This window comes from Hyperolius riggenbachi, chromosome 5 (genome assembly GCF_040937935.1).
Source record: "Hyperolius riggenbachi isolate aHypRig1 chromosome 5, aHypRig1.pri, whole genome shotgun sequence".
Taxonomy (NCBI): Eukaryota; Metazoa; Chordata; class Amphibia; order Anura; family Hyperoliidae; genus Hyperolius; species Hyperolius riggenbachi.
In genome coordinates, this window is record NC_090650.1 from 1,023,816 (window position 1) to 1,049,524 (window position 25,709).

Below are 25,709 nucleotides of genomic sequence, written 5' to 3' on the forward strand. Positions count from 1 at the left end.
TCAGGCAATAAATAGGAGCATATCACTGTTGACAGAAGACAGTATGCTAAGTACTCATACAGACAGCCAAGATATATAAAAAAATTATTATACAAAAATTTATTTGAAATTTTTTTATATATAGAATATTTTCATAAAATGGCTAAAATGGGCTTTGAATTGAATATATAGCTGTGTATATGCGTGCTCATATTTTTGTCTCTCACACATATTAACACAGGGGTATATAGTGTATTCCAAGTATAATAGGTTGTGGGGAAAGAAACTGGGGGGGGGGGGGGAGGGGATGTTGTGTTTTTTCTCTCAGGGGGGAGGGGGGGGGGGGGAAGCGATCAATGTGTGGACTAGTAAGAGAAGCAATCCTATATACATATGGGTCTTACATGTGCAAACATAGGGACTGGTGAGGTGTGTGGATAAAGAGTATTCTTACATACAACAAATTAAAATTAAGTGCTTAAAAAGGGGTTAAATAAAGTAATCAAAAGACTCACCCAATGCGGTCCAGTACATAGCCTGGTGCCTCTGTACCGAGCAATGTTGGAATGAGGCCTCTTATACTGTGTTAATCCCCTATTAGGGTGTAATTAGCCAATGGGAGGGAGAGTGTGGGTGTGCATCATCAGTGTGGTCCGTCGCTCTGTGTATGACATCACTCACATGTCTAATGCAGTCCTCATAATAAGAGCTGGTGAGGGCAGGATTTTTGTGTCTGATGTTGTGGTGGCTGGATAGTGCACTGGTCAAGGGTTCCGTCTCTGACACAGGAGACCTGAGTTCGAATCCCGGCTCTGCCTGCTCAGCAAGCCGGGCAAAATCTCACATATAAAATTTATATAACCTGCCAGCATGTTGAGAAGGGGATTTTATGCCTATTTTGGGGGATACCTTATTTTGAGTATAAAAAATATAAAGGTTATAAAGCAAAAATCAACATAAAAGTAGATATAACATTAAAAATCAATGTGGTGATAAAAATTATTAATAGTACATGAGTAATAAACAAGATAGAAATGATGAATAGTGTAAAACATCTAACATGAGACCAATAAAATTAGTATATTCAATAGTAATTATAAAAATAACTCAAACATTGTGCAAACTGGCAAATGAATGATTTATACACTGCGAAGGATTGTTCGGTATGGACCCATGTATACAGCTTTAGACTGGGTGGTTTAAAAAGTCTAAAACTCAAATGTCTAAAAAGGTGTAAAAGTTGGATGGGTCTAAAACAGAAAAAAAGTAAAAACATGGGAAGGAATGGGTATAAAACCAGAATTATATATAAAAGACACATTAAATATAAACCACACCACAAATAAACATAAAGAAAAAAATAAAAAATATAAAAAAAAATATACATATAAAAAAATATAAAAAATAAAAGAGAGGACCATAAAAAAAAGGAAAAAGCGGAGTATTAAAGTGCATTAATATAGTTTTTCTAGCTGCTCGTTGAGGCCGCTAGGTTTGAGGGTATTTAGTAACTGGATCCAGTACATTTCACATTTTTTCAAATTGTCGAAGGCATCTGGGAGTGCATGGTTAATGGTTTCGATAAGGGTTACATAGTTACATAGTTACATAGTTATTTTGGTTGAAAAAAGACATACGTCCATCGAGTTCAACCAGTATAAAGTACAACACCAGCCTGCTCCCTCACATATCCCTGTTGATCCAGAGGAAGGCGAAAAAACCCTTACAAGGCATGGTCCAATTAGCCCCTAAAGGGAAAAATTCCTTCCCGACTCCAGATGGCAATCAGATCAAATCCCTGGATCAACATCATTAGGCATTACCTAGTAATTGTAGCCATGGATGTCTTTCAACGCAAGGAAAGCATCTAAGCCCCCTTTAAATGCAGGTATAGAGTTTGCCATAACGACTTCCTGTGGCAATGCATTCCACATCTTAATCACTCTTACTGTAAAGAACCCTTTCCTAAATAAATGGTTAAAACGTTTTTCCTCCATGCGCAGATCATGTCCTCTAGTCCTTTGAGAAGGCCTGGGGACAAAAAGCTCATCCGCCAAGGTATTATATTGTCCTCTGATGTATTTATACATGTTAATTCGATCCCCTCTAAGGCGTCTTTTCTCTAGACTAAATAAACCCAGTTTATCTAACCTTTCTCGATAAGTGAGACCTTCCATCCCACGCATCAATTTTGTTGCTCGTCTCTGCACCTGCTCTAAAACTGCAATATCTTTTTTGTAATGTGGTGCCCAGAACTGAATTCCATATTCCAGATGTGGCCTTACTAGAGAGTTAAACAGGGGCAATATAATGCTAGCATCTCGAGTTTTTATTTCCCTTTTAATGCATCCCAAAATTTTGTTAGCTTTAGCTGCAGCTGCTTGGCATTGAGTACGATTATTTAACTTGTTGTCAATGAGTACTCCTAAGTCCTTCTCCAAGTTTGATGTCCCCAACTGTATCCCATTTATTTTGTATGGTGCTAGACCATTAGTACGTCCAAAATGCATGACCTTTCATTTGTCAACATTGAATTGCATCTGCCATGTATGTGCCCATATAGCCATCCTATCCAGATCCTGTTGCAATATGACACTATCTTCCTGAGAGTTGATGATTCTGCACGATTTTGTATCATCTGCAAAAATAGCAACATTGCTCACTACTGCATCTACTAGGTCATTAATAAATAAATTGAAGAGCACTGGACCCAGAACAGACCCCTGTGGGACCCCAATGCTAACAGTCTCCCATTTTGAGTACGATCCATTGACCACAACTCTTTGTTTTCTGTCCATTAGCCAGTTCCCTATCCATGAACACAGACTCTTCCCCAGTCCTTGCATCCTCAACTTTTGCACCAGACTTTTGTGGGGAACAGTGTCGAAGGCCTTTGCAAAGTCCAAGTATATCACATCTACAGCATTCCCAATATCCATATTAGCATTCACTACCTCATAAAAGCTGAGCATGTTAGTCAAACAGGACCTGTCTTTAGTAAACCCATGTTGATGCTGAGAAATAAGATTATTTTCTACTATGAAGTCATGTATAGTATCTCTTAGTAACCCCTCAAATAGTTTGCATACAACTGATGTTAAACTTACAGGTCTATAATTTCCTGGATCAGATTTTTTGCCCTTCTTAAATAATGGGAAAACGTGGGCTGTACGCCAATCCACTGGGACTCTGCCAGTTGCAAGAGAGTCACAAAAGATAAGATAAAGGGGTTTAGCTATAACTGAACTTAATTCCCTTAGGACCCGAGGATGCATGCCATCCGGGCCAGGTGCCTTGTCTATTTTTAATTTATTTAGTCTTGCCTTCACTTCTTCCTGCGTTAAGTATTTAATATTACAGTTAGAAGATTGAGACTCTTCTGCCTCTGTAGTTTGCAACAGTGCTGTTTCTTTTGTGAAGACAGAAGCAAAGAAAGCATTTAATAACTCTGCCTTACCTTGGTCATCCACCATTGAGTTCCCACCCTCATCCTTTAGGAGTCCTATACAGTCAACCTTTCTTTTTTTAGAGTTAATGTACTTGTAAAACTTTTTTGGGTTAGATTTGATATCCTATACAGTGATACAGAACAAATCTGGGTTGCTATTGTGCACGGTGGTGAAGTGTCTCGACAGGCTGTGTAATGGGAAGTTGTTGAGAATGTTTCTTTTGTGCTGACCAACCCTACTCCGCACCTTTTGTGTGGTGCGGCCTACATATTGCAGCTGACAGGGACAAGAAATTAGGTAAATGACATATGAAGAATCACAGGTAATGGGGTCTTTAATTTTGAATTCTACTTTGGTAGATGCAGATGTGAAGATGGTAGTGGCTGAGACAAATTGACATGCTTGGCATCTGCGGTTATGACAAGGGGCGGAGCCTGGTTGTTTCAATTTCAGTGTTTTTGCAGTGGCGGTGGGGTGTGAGCGTAGTCGGCTCGGGGCCAAAATGTTCTTAAGATTAACCCTTGTTTGTGAGTATAACCTACCTATACTTACCTTCCATACCCAATTTACAGTACATACTACACTATACTGGGCTCTCGGCATCTTCCCTTATATTTTGACATAGCATTATTGGCCGACTCATCCTTGAAGAGGCAACCGACACCGATAGCAGCCCGACGCAACATGGATTACATCGAGGATAGAGCAGTACACAGAGCACATCTCCTATCCCAATTCAAATCCTCTTCCCCGCCCAACCCTGGCCCAACGTCCGCCATACACGATCAACCGAATCCCGAACCGGATATCGATCTAAAACCGACATTCCAGAAATTGGAAAATGCGCTTAAAGAAGAATTCTTTAATCTTGCGGACATTGCCATGCAACAGACTTATATTGATGAGAAAATTTCTCCAGACGGTATGAGGGTGAAAACTCTCACTGCATTTCCCAAAAAATATGGTCTTCACCACAGATTGGTATATTTATCTAGAATCCTGTAGCCAGGGCATGATGGAAAGAATCATAAAAAAACGCGAGAGTATAGTGGAAGAATTACAAACCCCAATCAGTGAATGTAAAAGGTATCTGGCTTTACATTCACACAATAGTCAATATCTACCACTCATGTCCAACCTCACTTCACGTATTCGGAAATTTGAACAGGACACGGTAGACACCAAACTCAGAAAACTCAATAGGGACCAGCTGGCGTATGCGGAACATCGGGAAAGGGAAAGAAAACCGAAACCCATCCCAGCCGCTCCCTTTCAAGCACCAGGGCACCCACCCACTGGTAATCTCACAGCACCACCAGTTCCACTAATGAGCCTAAATATACCACCTCCCACATTTAAATACCCACCTTATCCACCACCACCTTTTGTACCAGCACCACCTCCACCGCCACCACAATCCCAAGCGACACCAATAAATATTGAAATCACCACCGAGAATGCAAACAAACCCTCAACAAACACCATCACATTCACAGCCCCCCAAATAACTCCTAATATGTTTTCCTTTACCAAAGTTCTGCCCAGCCCTACTCTGAAACCAAAGCCACCACGTCAACATAAGGCCAATAAAATGCAAACCCCACAAAAATCTGGTCCCCCACTGATAACAAGTACCCCTATCCTGGGCCCAAAACCTAATGCCTCCAAAAACAAAGACCCAACACCAAACAACTCAGATTACAATTTCTCCAAAGATGGACCACCAGATACTATCAATATCAGCAATAAACCTTCAAACACGTAGGATACCAGTTCCCCCGAAATAGAACCTGGAGCCACACAAATCAGCATTTGCAACACACAATCCCCCCCTCTTGATTTTACCATTCATCTGAACCCGGTAGATACTATATCAACCACAATCTTCTCCCCTCCCAATACCCACCCCAGCCCCACACGTGACCCATCACCAAAAACACAACAAGCCTCTATCACCAACTATTTTAAACCAGTTCCCAACTCTAACAATAGCTTGACTAACTTAAACAAGAAACCAAACGATACACTAATTCCCTCTTTTTTAGAACTCCCCTCCTCCCTGTCCCAGAACATCCTCACAAACAAATTACCAAGTCCCAAAGCCAACCATACAACACTACAGCCTCGGAACAAAAGACCCATAGCAGATGTAGAAAAAGGGGATGCAGAGGAGGCAAGCGAAAAAAGAAATCGAACCCAACCCTAGGCAGCTCGCAACCCTTCACTCCACAAACCAAATGCATCTTCAATTTATCGAAACATATATTAACCAAAAATGAAATATCCTTACTTGAAAAAGGCCTGTCATATTGTCCCACCAAATCAGCGGATATGTTTGAACTCTTCACAGATCTGAACTCCTATATAAGAAAACTGACACTGAAACGCCACTTCGCCATAAAAAAATACAGTAAACCCAACCCAAATAATAACCCACTTCCCTTAATCATTACAAATGATGACAACACACCCATCTGCACCATTCAACCAGCTGAAATCGCCACAGAACAATTCATCTCAACCCAGCTTAAAGGAAGATCCAGGTTCTATCCAACCACCTCTAAAGGTAACTTCATCAACACATTCTATTCCATGGTGCTCAAAGACTTACAATCCTTACAACTTGACAACCCACTACCCACTTCCAACCTCACCCGATCAGAGAAAGCAGCTCTCAATACCCTCAAAAACAATCCAGAACTCGTGATAAAGTCAGCAGACAAAGGGGGAGGTATAATCATCCTAAATAGAACCGATTACATGGAAGAGGCCCACAGACTACTCAGTGACAACCGACACTATAAAAAACTGCAGTCAGATCCCACGAAAGAACACAACAACACACTAAAATCACTTATCAACACAGCCTTCTTCAATAACATTCTAACAAAGAACGAAATAAATTTTATCATTAACCACCAACCTAAGACCCCTTTCTTTTACTACCTACCAAAAATACACAAGAACCTTGACAAGCCACCAGGACGACCCATCATCTCGGGTATCAACTCCATTACTAGCAACTTATCCCAGTTCTTGGACCAACATCTTCAACATCATGTACAAAATCTACCATCATACCTAAAGGACTCCCAACACCTCATTGAACTTCTAAAAAATGTTAATTGGCAACCGGACTTCATGTGGTTGACCTGTGATGTTACTTCTTTATATACAAATATCCCCCACCATTTCGGTCTTAAAGCCATTCAACATTTCCTGTCCACCAATCCGTCCATGCCAACATCACAACAACAGTTTCTTACCAGCTGTACTGAATTCATACTCACACATAACGTTTTCACCTTCTGTAATGACACCTACCAACAGGTCAGCGACACGGCAATGGGGAGTTCCTTCGCACCTTCATATGCTAATCTCACCATGGGTTATATAGAACTTATCAAAATGACAGCAGACAATCCCTTCACCGACAATATCATACTATACCGACGTTATATAGATGACCTTATATTCATCTGGAAAGGTGACCCAGACCTCATTCCCCAGTTCCTCAAATTCCTGAACTCCAATCCAGCAGGCCTACAATTCACGCACCAGCTACATCAGAACACAATAGATTTCCTTGACCTCACCCTGTACATCGACGAAAACTCCATAATAACCAAAAACCTTTTTCAAGCCGGTGGATGCAAACAATTATATTCATTTCAACAGTTTTCACCATAGACCCTGGATAAATAACACCAAATATAGTCAGTATAGAAGAATTTTTAGAAATTGTACAGATCCAAATGAATATAAAACACAATCAAGCGCCCTTACAGAAAAATTTCTAACAAGAAAGTACCCCAGCAAGCTAGTCAAAGATGAAGCCACCCAACCCAAAAATACACAGATTAACTCAGCAAACCAGTCCACAACCAGCACTACAACACCGAGATTCATCACCAGATTCAGTGCCCAACATAAAGAGATCCGTAACATTCTCCAAAATAGATGGGAAATCCTCTTACAGGACCCCTACCTTTTACCTCTTCTACCAAACACCCCAGCCCTGACATTCAGAAGGGCTCCCAATCTTAAGAACATTTTGGCCCCGAGCCGACTACGCTCACACCCCACCGCCACTGCAAAAACACTGAAATTGAAACAACCAGGCTCCGCCCCTTGTCATAACCGCAGATGCCAAGCATGTCAATTTGTCTCAGCCACTACCATCTTCACATCTGCATCTACCAAAGTAGAATTCAAAATTAAAGACCCCATTACCTGTGATTCTTCATATGTCCTTTACCTAATTTCTTGTCCCTGCCAGCTGCAATATGTAGGCCGCACCACACAAAAGGTGCGGAGTAGGGTTGGTCAGCACAAAAGAAACATTCTCAACAACTTCCCATTACACAGCCTGTCGAGACACTTCACCACCGTGCACAACAGCAACCCAGATTTGTTCTGTATCACCCTTATCGAAACCATTAACCATGCACACCCAGATGCCTTCGACAATTTGAAAAAACGTGAAATGTACTGGATCCAGTTACTAAATACCCTCACACCTAGCGGCCTCAACGAGCAGCTAGAAAAACTATATTAATGCACTTTAATACTCCGCTTTTTCCTTTTTTTATGGTCCTCTCTTTTATTTTTTATTTTTTTATATGTATATTTTTTATATATATATTTTTTTTTCTTTATGTATATTTGTGGTGTGGTTTATATTTAATGTGTCTTTTATATATAATTCTGGTTTTATACCCATTCCTTTCCATGTTTTCACTTTTTTTCTGTTTTAGACCCATCCAACTTTTAGACCTTTTTAGACATTTGAGTTTTAGACTTTTTAAACCACCCAGTCTAAAGCTGTATACATGGGTCCATACCGAACAATCCTTCGCAGTGTATAAATCATTCATTTGCCAGTTTGCACAATGTTTGAGTTATTTTTATAATTACTATTGAATATACTAATTGTATTGGTCTCATGTTAGATGTTTTACACTATTCATCATTTCTATCTTGTTTATTACTCATGTACTATTAATAATTTTTATCACCACATTGATTTTTAATGTTATATCTACTTTTATGTTGATTTTTGCTTTATAACCTTTATATTTTTTAAACTCAAAATAAGGTATCCCCCAAAATAGGCAAAAAATCCCCTTCTCAACATGCTGGCAGGTTATATAAATTTTATATGTGAGATTTTGCCCGGCTTGCTGAGCAGGCAGAGCCGGGATTCAAACTCAGGTCTCCTGTGTCAGAGACGGAACCCTTGACCAGTGCACTATCCAGCCACCACAACATCAGACACAAAAATCCTGCCCTCACCAGCTCTTATTATGAGGACTGCATTAGCCATGTGAGTGATGTCATACACAGAGCGACGGCCCACACTGATGATGCACACCTACACTCTCCCTCCCATTGGCTAATTACACCCTAATAGGGGATTAACACAGTATAAGAGGCCTCATTCCAACATTGCTCGGTACAGAGGCGCCAGGCTATGTACCGGACCGCATTGGGTGAGTCTTTTGATTACTTTATTTAACCCCTTTTTAAGCACTTAATTTTAGTTTGTTGTATGTAAGAATACTCTTTATCCACACACCTCACGCATATACACAGATATATATTCAATTCAAAGCCCATTTTAGCCATTTTATGAAAATATTCTATATATAAAAAAAATTTAAATTTTTGTATAATTTTTTTATATATCTTGGCTGTCTGTATGAGTACTTAGCATACTGTCTTCTGTCAACAGTGATATGCTCCTATTTATTGCCTGAGGAAGTGGGATATACCCTGATTTTTTTTTTAACTGATTTTTGCTTAAAACAGCAATCTTTGTGTCTGTTTTGGAGGGGTAAGTCCACCGCTACCTACTTCATTTTAACCATTTTAAAGAAATATTGTTTTTACCCTGTTGGTGTTTCTCTCGTGGTTGGATTTGGTGGTGGAGGTGTGTGGTGTGTGGCAGATCATTGCCAGCAGTCGTGTTTTTCTCATGGTTGGATTTGGTGGTGGAGGTGTGCGGTGTGTGGCAGATTGTTGCCAGCAGTTGTGTTTCTCTCATGGTTGGATTTGGTGGAGGTGTGTGGTGTGTGGCAGATCGTTGCCAGCAGTCGTGTTTCTCCCGTGGTTGGATTTGGTGGAGGTGTGTGGTGTGCGGCAGATCGTTGCCAGCAGTCGTGTTTCTCCCGTGGTTGGATTTGGTGGTGGAGGTGTGTGGTGTGCGGCAGATCGTTGCCAGCAGTCGTGTTTCTCCCGTGGTTGGATTTGGTGGAGGTGTGTGGTGTGCGGCAGATCGTTGCCAGCAGTCGTGTTTCTCCCGTGGTTGGATTTGGTGGTGGGGGTGTGTGGTGTGCGGCAGATCGTTGCCAGCAGTCGTGTTTCTCTCGTGGTTGGATTTGGTGGAGGAGGTGTGTGGTGTGCGGCAGATCGTTGCCAGCAGTTGTGTTTCTCTCGTGGTTGGATTTGGTGGTGGAGGTGTGTGGTGTGCGGCAGATCGTTGCCAGCAGTTGTGTTTCTCTCGTGGTTGGATTTGGTGGTGGAGGTGTGTGGTGTGTGGCAGATCGTTGCCAGCAGTTGTGCATCTCTCGTGGTTGGATTTGGTGGTGGAGGTGTGGTGTGCAGCAGATCGTTGCCAGCAGTCATGTTTCTCTCGTGGTTGGATTTGGTGGTGGAGGTGTGTGGTGTGCGGCAGATCGTTGCCAGCAGTCGTGTTTCTCTCGTGGTTGGATTTGGTGGTGGAGGTGTGTGGTGTGCGGCAGATCGTTGCCAGCAGTCGTGTTTCTCCCGTGGTTGGATTTGGTGGAGGAGGTGTGTGGTGTGCGGCAGATCGTTGCCAGCAGTCGTGTTTCTCTCGTGGTTGGATTTGGTGGTGGAGGTGTGTGGTGTGCGGCAGATCGTTGCCAGCAGTCGTGTATCTCTCATGGTTGGATTTGGTGGCAGAGGTGTATGGTGTGTGGCAGATTGTTGCCAGCAGTCGTGTTTCTCTCGTGGTTGGATTTGGAGGCGTAGGTGTGTGCTGTGCGGCAGATCGTTGCCTGCTGTCATGTTTATGTCAGAATCCGCATCACATTTGGCAGCAGCGGGGGGCGCTCATGTCACGGGGCCAAATCCATGTTTTTGTCTATCTGAAGATGGAGCAGTCACTAATTAGTTCCAGCATGAAAGTGAGTCATTAAGACAACACGCTCCTAATTCTCAGAGAAGAGCGATGTATTCAGCTGAAAAAGCCATTTGTCCATCGAGTTCAGCAAGAATATAAAGTACAACACCAGCCTGCACCCTCACATATCCCTGCTGATCCAGAGGAAGGCACAACCCCAGCCTGCACCCTCACATATCCCTGCTGATCCAGAGGAAGGCACAACACCAGCCTGCTCCCTCACATATCCCTGCTGATCCAGAGGAAGGCACAACACCAGCCTGCACCCTCACATATCCCTGCTGATCCAGAGGAAGGTACAACACCAGCCTACTCCCTCACATATCCCTACTGATCCAGAGGAAGGCACAACACCAACCTGCACCCTCACATATCCCTGCTGATCCAGAGGAAGGTACAACACCAGCCTACTCCCTCACATATCCCTACTGATCCAGAGGAAGGCACAACACCAGCCTGCACCCTCACATATCCCTGCTGATCCAGAGGAAGGCACAACACCAGCCTGCACCCTCACATATCCCTGCTGATCCAGAGGAAGGTACAACACCAGCCTGCACCCTCACATATCCCTACTGATCCAGAGGAAGGCACAACACCAGCCTGCACCCTCACATATCCCTGCTGATCCAGAGGAAGGCACAACACCAGCCTGCACCCTCACATATCCCTGCTGATCCAGAGGAAGGTACAACACCAGCCTGCACCCTCACATATCCCTGCTGATCCAGAGGAAGGCACAACATCAGCCTGCACCCTCACATATCCCTGCTGATCCAGAGGAAGGCACAACACCAGCCTGCTCTCTCACATATCCCTGCTGATCCAGAGGAAGGCACAACACCAGCCTGCTCCCTCACATATCCCTGCTGATCCAGAGGAAGGCACAACACCAGCCTGCTCCCTCACATATCCCTGCTGATCCAGAGGAAGGCACAACACCAGCCTGCTCCCTCACATATCCCTGCTGATCCAGAGGAAGGCACAACACCAGCCTGCTCCCTCACATATCCCTGCTGATCCAGAGGAAGGCACAACACCAGACTGCTCCCTCACCTATCCCTGCTGACCCAGAGGAAGGCACAACCCCAGCCTGCTCCCTCACATATCCCTGCTGATCCAGAGGAAGGCACAACACCAGCCTGCTCCCTCACATATCCCTGCTGATCCAGAGGAAGGCACAACACCAGCCTGCTCCCTCACATATCCCTGCTGTCCCAGAGGAAGGCATAACACCTGCCTGCTCCCTCACATATCCCTGCTGATCCAGAGCAAGGGAAAAAACCCTTACAAGACATGGTCCAATTAGCCCCAAAAGGGGAAAAAACCCCAGATGGCAATCAGATAATATCCCTGGATCAACATCATTAGGCATTACCTAGTAATTGTAGCCATGGATGTCTTTAAACGCAAGGAAAGCATCTAAGCCTCCTTTAAATGCAGGTATAGAATTTGCCATAACGACTTCCTGTGGCAATTAGGGATGCTCGGATGTGCCTCATCCACGAATTCGGAAATCCGCGTGGTTGCAAAAAAAAAAATCCGCATTCGGCCCCGCCGCATGCGGATTTTCGTCCGTGTCCACGCAACCACGCGGATTTTTTTCCCGTGAATGGCGTAATCACGCGCGGATTCACGCCCGGAGGCGGATTTTCTTTTAACGTTAATAACAAAGCCCCCATACATGCTACAGTCCCCCAAATAGCATGGATTATCGAGGTGATAAGGGGCAACATAACTTCAACATATAAAATTCCCCCCAAAAAATTTTTTCTAGAGAAAATGGATGTTAAAGTGAAATCAACACTTTAAATGGGGCTATTAATTGGTAATAAGTGGTTTTAAAAAGGGATATACGCGTTAAGCAGTCAAAGAGGTGAAGGCGAGTTCCAATGGCACTTGGCGGCGAAGGTACCGCTGGAGGAGGATGAGTGGCTGACGGCAAAAAGGCTCCAGAGAGGTTTTTGTAATTTTTTTTGTTTTGTTTTTTTTGCAGCAATTAGCGATGACATCGCAGCAGAGTTGTCAGTGGACACGGGCAGTGTGAACGCAGAGTGCAGTGGTGGTAGCGACTGAGTCAGGAGAAGGACTATGCAGGCGGTCAGTTCAGCAGCACAGAAGGACCACGGCAACATACTGGTGGTAGTAGTAGCAGCACAGCGTCATAGTGCTGGCCAAAAAATTAAATGCACCAGGCGACCCGGGCAGTGTGAACGCAGAGTGTAGTAGCGACTGAGTCAGGAGGACAAAGCGGGCGGTCATTTCAGCAGCAGCAGCACAGTAGTAGTAGCACAGCGTCATAGTGCTGGCCAAAAAATTAAATGCACCCGGCGACCCGGGCAGTGTGAACGCAGAGTGTAGTAGCGACTGAGTCAGGAGGACAAAGCGGGCGGTCAGTTCAGCAGCAGCAGCACAGTAGTAGTAGCACAGCGTCATAGTGCTGGCCAAAAAATTAAATGCACCCGGCGACCCGGGCAGTGTGAACGCAGAGTGTAGTAGCGACTGAGTCAGGAGGACAAAGCGGGCGGTCAGTTCAGCAGCAGCAGCACAGTAGTAGTAGCACAGCATCATAGTGCTGGCCAAAAAATTAAATGCACCCGGTGACCCGGGCAGTGTGAACGCAGAGTGTAGTAGCGACTGAGTCAGGTGGACAAAGCGGGCGGTCAGTTCAGCAGCTCAGAAGGAGGACCATGGCAACTTACTGGTAGTAGTACCATAACACCAAAAAATTAACCAAGGTAGGCACTAGGCAGGTAGTAAATGTCTTTATAAAGGCAGGCATAGTTAACAACAGCACATGCAGCAGCCACTTCATGTCCCCCTGTGTCCGACAATAGGGGCCAGAAACTCACCTTCCACCCAAGCCTGGTTGATTTTCAGGAAGGTGAGTTTGTCCACAGAGGCGTGGGAGAGCCGAGAGCGCTTCTCTGTGACCACGCCACCGGCCGCACTAAAGCATCTCTCTGAGAGGACACTGGAAGGAGGGCAGGATAGGAGTTCCAGGGCGTACTGGGAAAGCTCGCTCCAGATGTCCAGTCTCTTGACCCAGTACTCCAAGGGGACCACGGGGCTGTCGGTGTCATTGAGCCCGCTGGATGACCCCATATAGTCAGACACCATGGTGGTCAGTCGTTGCTTTTGCTGGTTGGTGGTGGATGCTGTGGCGGGCACCTCTGTTCTGGGCTGCTGCACTGCATACAGGCTCTTGCTTAGGCTCTTCAGGTCTCCGGGGCGCCAGTTGCTGCTGCTGCTGCTGCTGGTGGTTGTTGTTGTGCTGCTAGTGGCAATGGCAGGCACCTCTTGCTGGCTTGGCAGAGCAGTTACAGTGGGGGTGGAAGGCTGGGGGAATGCTTCCAGTAGTCTGCGCACAAGGGCCTCCTTCAACTCCCTTGTGCGTTGCTCGGTGGTGGATGGCGTCATTAAGTCTCCCAGCTTCCCCTTCAGACGGGGATCAAGCATCAAGGTAATCCAGATGTCCTCCCTTGAACGCATCTGGATCACCCGGGGGTCCCTGCGAAGGCAGCGCAACATGTGCACAGCCATGGGAAACAAGTGGGCCCTGCCAGCAAGATCTTCCTCGTCCTCGCCATTGTCCCATAACGCATGCCTGTCCTCTTCCTGTGCCATGTCGTTGTCCTCCTCAAACCGCCATCCACGTACAACGCCTGCTGCACTCTGCTCCTCCTCCTCCTCCTCATTCAGGTTAGGGACCTCCAACTCTTCCACTACCTGCTGTGAGCCCTCCTCTGAGCTGGACTGTGCTGCCATCTGCTCCTGTTCTTCCAACTGCCTCAGGGCTTCATCCCCACTCTCAATTAAAATGTCCATTGCCTGCTCCAGTAGACAAACCAAGGGCACCCACTGGCACACAGAGGCCCGCTCCTCACTGACCATCTTGGTTGCCTCCAGGAAGGGACTCAGCACCAGGCATACTTGCTGCATCAGTGTCCACTGAGTGGCAGTAATCATGGGGACTTGCTGGTTGCTGGGGACACTTGGGTCTAGCATGTAGGCCCTAAGAGCCAGCCTGTGCTGACACAGCCGCTCCAACATGGCCAGAGTCGAATTCCAGCGAACTGGCATGTCGATGATCATCCGGTGTTGTGGCCTTCCATACTGCTGCTGTAAGGTGGACAAGAGTGCAGAGGCAGTGGCTGACAGGCGGAAAAAGCGTACCACCGCCCGGGCATCCTGCAGCAGCTCGCTCATCCCCTGGTAGGTGCGCAAGAAGCGCTGCACCACAAGATTGAGCACGTGGGCCAAGCAGGGGATGTGCTGGAGGTTTCCCTGCTGCACTGCTGCCACCAGGTTGGCCCCGTTATCGGCTGCCACATACCCCACTTCCAGGCCTCTGGGGGTCAGCCACCTCCGCTCCTGCTTCCTGAGGGCGGCCAGGACGTTGGTGGCCGTAAGCCTCTCCTTCCCCAGGGTCACCAATTTTAAAAGGGCTTGGCAGTGCCGAGGCTTGGCGCTGCTGCTGCCGAGGCGGGCTTGCTTTCCGGGTGCTGAGGGAGTGTCGTGACGGGACCCTTCTGCATCCCCCCTGATCCCGCGTGGTGGCACCACTAGCTGGGCTGATGCGCTCTTGTCCTCCCTCCCTTCCATCAGTGTCACCCAGTGGGCTGTAAAGGACAGGTAGCGACCTGTCCCAAATCTGCTACTCCACGAGTCCATGGTCACGTGGACCCGCTTGCCCACAGAGTAGTCCAGGGAACGGGCCACGTTTTCCACCGCAAACTTGTGGAGTGCTGGGATCGCGCTCCTGCTGAAATAGCGGCGACTGGGGACTTGCCACTCGGGGATGCCAAATTGGAGCAGCGTCCGCATGGCGCTCCCCTCCTGCACCAGGGAGTAGGGAAGCAGCTGTGATGCCATGGCCCGGGCCAGCAAGCCATTTAGTTTGCGGATCCGCCTGTGGCTTGGAGGCAGAGGCTTGGTCAGACCCTGAAAGGTGTCGCTCAGCAGGGTCTGACGATGCTGGGATGCAGGGGAGACAGAGGAGAGAGACGACCACTGGCTGCCAGCCTCAATGTCTGTGTCCTGAGTAGCCGAGGTGGAAGAGCGCTTGCGTGCTACTACTGCTGCTGCTGTGGGGGATTCACGACCCTGAGGGAGGGAGGATGCTGCTGCGCTGGTGGGCCTTCTGCTCTCAGGAACCCCTGCCAGCAGTGCCTGCTTCCTCTTAAAGTCCGCATACTCGCGGCAGTGGCGGCTTCTCAGGTGGCCCTGGAGGGATGAGGTACCCATCTTGCTCAGACTTTTCCCACGGCTCAATCTTTTGCTGCATAACCTGCACACCGCATACCTTTTGCCATCAGTACATTCCTCAAAGCAATCCCACACTGGTGACTTTAATTTACTGCGGCCCCCACTAGCAGAGGGTGCAGCGGAGCAATGTGTGGTAGTAGTTGCCGGGGGTTGCATGGTGGTGGTGCCGGCTGAAGCAGTGTCCTGTCTACTTCCTCCACGCCCACTGCTGCCGATGCCCCTGCCTGACATATGGCGATATCCTTGCCTAGGCCGAGGTGACTCGTCATCCTGCTCTGACCATTCTTCCACGGACTCAGCAGGCTGCACATAGTTTGGGTCCACAACGTCGTCATCATCAGCAGCATCATCATAATCCAGCTCTTCCTCTGACTCCCCCGCCTCCTCTTCTGTCCCTACATCCCCAGACACAGACCCCTCTTCTTCATCACCAGAACTCAACAACGCTTGTGATTGTGGCCCGATCTCAATCTCTGCCACATCAGTCCCCAGTAAGTCCTGTGCTTCTTGCATCAGCAGGTTCCCAGATGCCGGACTGAGGGACAGAACGCTGTCATCCTGGGAGGGCTGCTGACCAGTGGGTGCTGGGGTGGATGTCACAACAAGCGTGGGATGTTGGCTGCTGCTGCTGCTGCTTGGAGTGGTGCTCACAGTAGAGGTCTGGGAGGAAGTCATGATGTCCATGAGTACGTCAGGTTCCATTTGCTCAACCACCACACGGGGACCAGAAACTTTAAAATATTTGGACAATGGCGTCCGCTGACTCGGCCCAGGCTTTGCTGCCCCCTTTTCTGCTGCATCACTACCACGTACAGCTGGGCGTCCTCTCCCTGGACGTGGAGCAGTCCCAGAAGTGGCTGAGGCAATTGAACTCCCTTTCCTCTCACCCCGCGAAACCCTGCCAGACATGTTGCTAGTAATGAATCACTGGATGCAGTGGGCACAGTACAAGGTCACTGAAGGATGCACCAGGCACAGTACAACGGCACTGAAGGATGCAGTGGGCACAGTACAAGGTCACTGAAGGATGCAGTGGGCACAGTACAAGGTCACTGAAGGATGCGGTGGCCACAGTACAAGGTCACTGAAGGATGCAGTGGCCACAGTACAAGGTCACTGAAGGATGCAGTGGGCACAGTACAAGGTCACTGAAGGATGCAGTGGCCACAGTACAAGGTCACTGAAGAATGCAGTGGGCACAGCAGTGGGCACTGGATATACAACTAGGTCACTGAAGGATGCAGTGGGCACAGTACAAGGTCACTGAAGGATGCAGTGGGCACAGCAGTGGGCACTGGATATACAACTAGGTCACTGAAGGATGCAGTGGCCACAGTACAAGGTCACTGAAGGATGCAGTGGGCACAGCAGTGGGCACTGGATATACAACTAGGTCACTGAAGGATGCAGTGGGCACAGTACAAGGTCACTGAAGGATGCAGTGGCCACAGTACAAGGTCACTGAAGGATGCAGTGGGCACAGTACAAGGTCACTGAAGGATGCAGTGGGCACAGTACAAGGTCACTGAAGGATGCAGTGGCCACAGTACAAGGTCACTGAAGAATGCAGTGGGCACAGCAGTGGGCACTGGATATACAACTAGGTCACTGAAGGATGCAGTGGGCACAGTACAAGGTCACTGAAGGATGCAGTGGGCACAGCAGTGGGCACTGGATATACAACTAGGTCACTGAAGGATGCAGTGGCCACAGTACAAGGTCACTGAAGGATGCAGTGGGCACAGCAGTGGGCACTGGATATACAACTAGGTCACTGAAGGATGCAGTGGGCACAGTACAAGGTCACTGAAGGATGCGGTGGCCACAGTACAAGGTCACTGAAGGATGCAGTGGCCACAGTACAAGGTCACTGAAGGATGCAGTGGGCACAGTACAAGGTCACTGAAGGATGCAGTGGCCACAGTACAAGGTCACTGAAGAATGCAGTGGGCACAGCAGTGGGCACTGGATATACAACTAGGTCACTGAAGGATGCAGTGGGCACAGAACAAGGTCACTGAAGGATGCAGTGGGCACAGCAGTGGGCACTGGATATACAACTAGGTCACTGAAGGATGCAGTGGCCACAGTACAAGGTCACTGAAGGATGCAGTGGGCACAGCAGTGGGCACTGGATATACAACTAGGTCACTGAAGGATGCAGTGGCCACAGTACAAGGTCACTGAAGGATGCAGTGGCCACAGTACAAGGTCACTGAAGGATGCAGTGGGCACAGTACAAGGTCACTGAAGGATGCAGTGGGCACAGTACAAGGTCACTGAAGGATGCAGTGGCCACAGTACAAGGTCACTGCAGAATGCAGTGGGCACAGCAGTGGGCACTGGATATACAACTAGGTCACTGAAGGATGCAGTGGGCACAGTACAAGGTCACTGAAGGATGCAGTGGGCACAGCAGTGGGCACTGGATATACAACTAGGTCACTGAAGGATGCAGTGGCCACAGTACAAGGTCACTGAAGGATGCAGTGGGCACAGCAGTGGGCACTGGATATACAACTAGGTCACTGAAGGATGCAGTGGGCACAGTACAAGGTCACTGAAGGATGCAGTGGGCACAGTACAAGGTCACTGAAGGATGCAGTGGCCACAGTACAAGGTCACTGAAGAATGCAGTGGGCACAGCAGTGGGCACTGGATATACAACTAGGTCACTGAATGATGCAGTGGGCACAGTACAAGGTCACTGAAGGATGCAGTGGGCACAGCAGTGGGCACTGGATATACAACTAGGTCACTGAAGGATGCAGTGGCCACAGTACAAGGTCACTGAAGGATGCAGTGGGCACTGGATATACAACTAGGTCACTGAAGGATGCAGTGGGCACAGTACAAGGTCACTGAAGGATGCAGTGGGCACAGTACAAGGTCACTGAAGGATGCAGTGGGCACAGTACAAGGTCACTGAAGGATGCAGTGGCCACAGTACAAGGTCACTGAAGAATGCAGTGGGCACTGGATATACAACTAGGTCACTGAAGGATGCAGTGGGCACAGTACAAGGTCACTGAAGGATGCAGTGGGCACAGCAGTGGGCACTGGATATACAACTAGGTCACTGAAGGATGCAGTGGGCACAGTACAAGGTCACTGAAGGATGCAGTGGGCACAGCAGTGGGCACTGGATATACAACTAGGTCACTGAAGGATGCAGTGGCCACAGTACAAGGTCACTGAAGGATGCAGTGGGCACTGGATATACAACTAGGTCACTGAAGGATGCAGTGGGCACAGTACAAGGTCACTGAAGGATGCAGTGGCCACAGTACAAGGTCACTGAAAGATGCAGTGGGCACAGCAGTGGGCACTGGATATACAACTAGGTCACTGAAGGATGCAGTGGGCACAGTACAAGGTCACTGAAGGATGCAGTGGGCACAGTACAAGGTCACTGAAGGATGCAGTGGGCACAGTACAAGGTCACTGAAGGATGCAGTGGGCACAGTACAAGGTCACTGAAGGATGCAGTGGCCACAGTACAAGGTCACTGAAGAATGCAGTGGGCACAGCAGTGGGCACTGGATATACAACTAGGTCACTGAAGGATGCAGTGGGCACAGTACAAGGTCACTGAAGGATGCAGTGGCCACAGTACAAGGTCACTGAAGAATGCAGTGGGCACAGCAGTGGGCACTGGATATACAACTAGGTCACTGAAGGATGCAGTGGGCACAGTACAAGGTCACTGAAGAATGCAGTGGGCACTGGATATACAACTAGGTCACTGAAGGATGCAGTGGGCACAGTACAAGGTCACTGAAGGATGCAGTGGGCACAGCAGTGGGCACTGGATATACAACTAGGTCACTGAAGGATGCAGTGGGCACAGTACAAGGTCACTGAAGAATGCAGTGGGCACAGCAGTGGGCACTGGATATACAACTAGGTCACTGAAGGATGCAGTGGGCACTGGATATACAACTAGGTCACTGAAGGATGCAGTGGGCACACAAGGATGTCACACTGTGTAATGAGATGCTCATATGCCAGCGAGCGAGCAGTGGGCACTGGGCACGGCACAAGGTCACTGACAGAATGAATGAACAGCGCTGGCAGAGAGTGGCGGCGCCGGTGGTGTGACTGGCTGCCTGCAAATAGTACAAGTGTATAACTGTCACTGGAATATACAAGTGAACACTGCAGCTGCACTAACCTGCCTGCCTGCACTCTACACACAGATAATCCCCACTCCCACTACACTGCAGCACTGAACCTGCCTGCACAGCACTACACACAGTTAAATAATCACTAGACTCCCACACTCCCACTACACTACCAGGGCCGGATTTAGGGAAAGGCCCCCAAGGCACAGGACTAGGGCGGAATTAAATTTGCTACATTCTTGGGGCGGCTGCGGGTGACACAGGTTAACTGACTGCAACACGCACCTGTGACCTGCTGTCCCTCCATACGCGCTGTGTCAGCCTGTCACTACTGAGCCAGTGAGCCGCCCGCTGCGCTGCCCCGCTAGACGGTAGTGTGTGTCCGCAGCCGCCCACCCCGCTTGCCGCTCTGCTCTGTGTGCAATGTGAGCAGAGGCAAGGCGGGTGAAAGCGGCTGCGGTTTTTTGGCAACATGGACGGGAGGCGGGATCCCACAGGAGGCCTGGGAGCAGATCGGACTCCGTCTCCGAGTGCCGATGGTGGTGCGCCCTGGCCCCTGCCCTGCCCCTGGACTCGAGCTAGCCTAGCCTGCCTGCATCTGGCAGTCACCAGCCGCCGGCCAGTACAGGCAGACTTTCGCTCTAGACTCTGGAGTCCCAGGCAGGCGGCAGCTCCAACTTGCAGGCGGCTAAGAGAGAGCGAGGGAGAGGCTCTTTCAATAGGGCGCCCCCGCTGTCAATCAGTGACGTCACGTGACGTCACAGATTTAAACAGCACAGCGCTGGCTGGCCAGGAGTCTAGGGGAGGTCTCGCGGTGCCGCTGGGGCTGATGGATATGAGAGCCTCAGTGCAGTGCGCATGCGCTCGGCAAAGACCCCCCTTAGCTGCGCACATCCCTGGCTGGCTGGCAGTGGCTCCAGATCTGTGACTACGGAATTGACTGTAAGTTTTTGCTGCAGCCGCCAGCCGGCCTGAAGCATGATGATGTCTGTGTTCCTGACTGTCAGTGTCAGGAATCAAATGTAAAATGAATGTCAAGCTGGGTGATGATATTGACTGAGGGTCCCCCTTAGAAGCTAAATGTTATTTGCTAATTAATGTATGTAGTAAGGTAGTAATTATATGCTGAGGACTTCTTAAGCCCCCATCCTGTCTTTGCTGAATGTGTCCCCTAATGGTTTGCTTCTGCGGCTGCCCTGTCCAGCAGCCCATGCTCTCTGTCTCAGTTTCGCACTTTACAGGCAGCGTATGTGCGGTGCGGACAGGGAATGTTCTGCGCAGCCCATTTTGCTTACTATAACTGCTTGCACAAAATGCTCTTAAAGGGAACCAGAGAGGAATGGAGCCTGGAAATAGAAAGAGCTTTTATACATACCTGGGGCTTCTTCCAGCCCCATAAGCCTGTATCGCTCCCACGCTGCCATCCTCCGCTTCCTGGAACCGCCGGTACCGGGCCCGTCACTTCCGGCGGACGCGGCCAATTGTCCACATCACAGGGGCTCCCTCCATACCCGTACGCATGCGGCTGCGCAGTAGCGTATAGAGGGAGTTCTGTGTGATGCGGAGAATCGGCCCCGTCCGCAGGCCGAGTCGCGGCAATGACGGGACCTGGTACCGGCGAATCCAGGCAGCAGAGGATGGCGGCGTGGGAGCGATCCGTGCGTATGGGGCTGGAGGAAGCCCCAGGTATGTATAAAACCTTTTTTCGATCCTCTCTGGTTCCCTTTAATGATATTTCAATCGGGGCCATGCACTCTGGTATGCGACTGGGCTGGATTGCGGCTTCATCATTGTGGGAAAATGGTGGTGATCAAGCAAACTGGTTACTGGGGACTGGAGAAAGCCCCAGGTAAGTATAAATCTTTTTCCTTTAAAGTATCCCTGAGGCCCCTTTTCCACTAGCAATTGCTAGCGTTCGCGCTGAACGCTAGCGATTGCGATTCAGCAAAAGTACAAAATTTAGCGGCGATTTCCTGACGTTTGCGATCGCGATTTTGCTATGCACTGCATAGCAAAATCTCGGCAATAATTGTTCCGCCACACGATCACGATTAGGCAAAAAACGAATCGCAGTAGTGCAAATGACCTACCACGATTCCTATGTTAAAAAGCAAACCGTAGCGATTTCAAAATCACTAGCAGTTTGCGATTCAGCAATCGCAAACGCTATTGTGGAAAAGGGCCCTGAGACGGGAAAAAGTTTTAATTTACGTACCGGGGGCTTCCTCCAGCCCCTCGTAGCCTTACAGGTCTCTTGGTTTCTTCATGGTTTGTTGTCCCCCTCCAAAAACTTGTCCACTAGACCAGTCGTGGCCTCTGCACATGCGCGACCCAGGCCATGCGCCTCCTCAATCACGCTCCCACTGCTCTGAGCGTTATGCGCATGAGTAGACTGCTCCCCGCCATGGGAGCACGATCAAGGAGATGTGTGACCTGGTCCACACATGCGCAGTAGCCCACAACTTTTGATCTTTCAGAGGGGCTAGTAAGGCTTGTTCGGTTAACTCACCCTTGTTGCCACCTCTGTGCGCTGCTCTATACATTGCCTTTCTGCTCTTCCAGTTCCAACTGTGAATGATGAAGTAGCTGGAGAGCTGAAATGCTATGTAGAGGGCGGCGCACAGAGGTAGCGAAAAGGGTGAGTGCTGTTGTCAGTTAGTGCATCAGTTTAAAGGGGTTCTTTCGCGAAAAAAGTAGGTAGTTAAAAAATGTGACAGATGACAGGTTTTGGGCCAGTCCATCTTTTTAAGGGGGATTCTCAGGGCTTTCTTTGTTTTCAACAGCATTTCCTGAACAACAGTTTAACTGCCAAAATAGCAAGATACCAGCCGGCCTCCCTAATCATTTGCACACTATTATGTCAGTTAGATTTTGCAACTGTTGTTCAGGAAATGCTGTTGAAAACAAAGAAAGCCCTGAGAATCCCCCTAAAAAGATGGACTGGCCCAAAACCTGTCATCTGTCACATTTTAACTGCCTACTTTTTTTGTGAAAGAACTCCTTTAAATTTAGTAACATGGTTTTCAGAGGTACCGATTGTAATGCTCATCCCTAGTTGGGATGAAAACAGAGTAGCTACAGTATGTACCCTATGGGGATTGGTAAGAAGCCCCTAGGTAGTATGGCTACTTTTTAAAGGCTATATGAGGTAAAATAAAGAAGTGAAACTTTACTTACCTAGGCCTCATAGAAATCTATCTGCTCCCACACTGAAGTTACTTTGTCATCCAGGCTGCTCCTGTCTAACCCCTCCGTAAGATCACCCACCCATGGATGGGTTGCGGGCTTCTGTGCACGTGTGGATGTGCCGTGTGGCTCTCATGATCGCACTCCTATGAACAGATGCATTATTTGCGGACAGCACAAACACAATGCTATGGGAGCACAATCACAAGGCGTGAATGTCCGGGCAGGGGGTCGGCAATCTTACAGAGGGGACAGTGGCAGCCTGGAGGACAGCAGAACTTCAGCACGAGAGCAGATAGGCTTCTAGGGGCTGTACAAAAACGAAATAAGTAAAGATTCACTTCTTTATTTTACTCATATATCCTTTAAGGGTATCTGAACCGTATATGTGTGAGTATACACTCACCTAAAGGATTATTTGGAACACAATACTAATATGGTGTTTGACCCCATTTCGCCAACATTTTGTGGTTTATTTTAAAGTTAAAAGTGTTGGTAGGCAGTGTTGAAAAAAATGCGGGGGGGGGGGGGGGGGGCGGTCGGTGGTACTGGGCCTAGGGTGGAAAAAAGTACAAATCCGGCCCTGTACACTACACTGACTACAACTAACTACAGCAATCACTCACTGACTAGCTAACTGTGTACAGTATAAGAGCAGTGTTAGCAAAAAAAACGCTTTGTTTTTAACACAATAAATGCACTTGCTCAAACAACAATGGCCTGGAGATAATCCTCTCAGCACCACAGTCTAGCAAGGACAGAGCTTTTCCATCATGGCCGCCGCTTTATATTCAGGAGGGGAGGGCATAGCTCCCCTCCTGTGATTGGTTGCTAGGGCCTGGCTGGGGCACTCTGATTGGCCTGCAATGTGTCACTTCCGCATAGTTTGACGCATTTCCGCAAACCACGACTTCAGCCCCGGGTTTCACGAGCGTGAATGCGGATTTCTGTCCGCATTCACGCGTAGCCGAAGCAGATTTTCGTGGTTGAAAATCTATTCACGGCTTAGCGTGTCCGAGGCGGAATGCGTCAAAATGGTCGTGAATCCACACGTAAGCGTGATCACGACCTGGCGGTGAGCACCACTGGTGGCAATGCATTCCACTTCTTAAATCACACTTACTGTAAAGAACCCTTTCCTAAATAAATGGCTAAAACGTTTTTTCTCCATGCGCAGATCATGTCCTCTAGTCCTTTGAGAAGGCCTAGGGACTAAAAGCTCATCCGCCAAGCTATTATATTGCCCTCTGATGTATTTATACATGTTAATTAGATCTCCTCTGAGACGCCTTTTCTCCAGACTAAATAAACCCAGTTTATGTAACCTGAAAAAAGGTGTTTCCATGAAAGGGGTGGAGGTCTCCTAGAGGTTAATGATCCAGCATGTATTCCTCATATTTCATAACGCATAAATCTTGTGAGAAGCATTTTTAGCAAGTCTGTGGGCTGCGTGTCTATAAATGTCTCCTCTCCCTGAACACGGATTATGTCTGATTCTGGTTAGCAGCAATCTGTGCAGAAACCTGTCAGACAAACAATCCTCTAATGAGGACATTTCTGGAATAACTACGGAAAAAGCAACATTTACATCCAGCACTCAGAACTGACAGGCGACCCCTACAAATGCCCCACCCCCACAGCTGGCTACAGAGAGACTCCGCCTCCCCTCTCCTGCGCCCACAGCTGGCTACAGAGAGACTCCGCCTCCCCTCTCCTGCCCCCACAGCTGGCTACAGAGAGACTCTGCCTCCCTTCTCCTGCCCCCACAGCTGGCTACAGAGAGACTCCGCCTCCCCTCTCCCACCCCCACAGCTGGCTACAGAGAGACTCTGCCTCCCCTCTCCTGCCCCCACAGCTGGCTAAAGAGAGACTCCGCCTCCCCTCTCCTGCCCCCACAGCTGGCTAAAGAGAGACTCCGCCTCCCCCTCTCACACTCCCACAGCTAACCCTAACCCATTATCTGGCTTGCCAGACGCCCTGGAAGGAGAACATTCCTAGATTCAGAGACTGAGAAGCCACAGCACAAATCTTCTTCTGTTAGGATGAAAGGATTCAGGACTCAGATCAGGAAACAGATGCCAGAAGAGGGAGATGGAATTTTATGTCTCCTCTGATTCACCTAGAAATACATAATATAGGTTTTCTATCATCTATATATATATATAATAGAGTAAGTGCCTCAACCTTCAAGCAAGAAGAAGTACTTTGCATGAGAAAATATACGCGTGCTCAAACACCAAGTTTAACCCTAGCAAGTCTGGCTTTGCAAATCGGGCCTAATTGGCTTTTCATGAGGCAATGCTCATGAAAATTTGCTTTCGCATGCCAAACTATGCAGGGTCAAAAAACCAAAACCAATACCGCAAAGCGGTCACCCTGCTAAATGCTACATTAGCGCTATCCAGGAGCGCCACGTGGAGGATTCCCAATGCCCCCTTTCTATACAACAAGGCTCTCTCACTGCCTGGGAACCACAGCGGCACCCCGGAGGGGGAGGTTGGGTGGCGCAGATGACCCCCCCCCCTAAGTGTGGCCAGTGCCGGGGAGAGCCGTCCGCAC

General features: G+C 48.3%; 1 protein-coding gene across 2 annotated transcripts in view; it reads left to right on the plus strand.

Annotated features, from left to right (window-relative positions):
• HEPACAM2 (HEPACAM family member 2) overlaps positions 1-25,709 on the plus strand; it is a 229,170-nt gene that overhangs the window by 60,012 nt on the left and 143,449 nt on the right. The window contains exon 1 of one of the 2 annotated variants that reach the window (XM_068238469.1): positions 8,870-8,920. The exons of the other annotated variant lie outside the window; for it this stretch is intronic. Coding sequence (XP_068094570.1) covers positions 8,902-8,920 — 19 coding nt within the window. The 5' untranslated portion in view covers positions 8,870-8,901. Of the gene's footprint in view, positions 1-8,869; positions 8,921-25,709 lie in introns of those variants that run through there. 2 annotated transcript variants of the gene reach the window in all.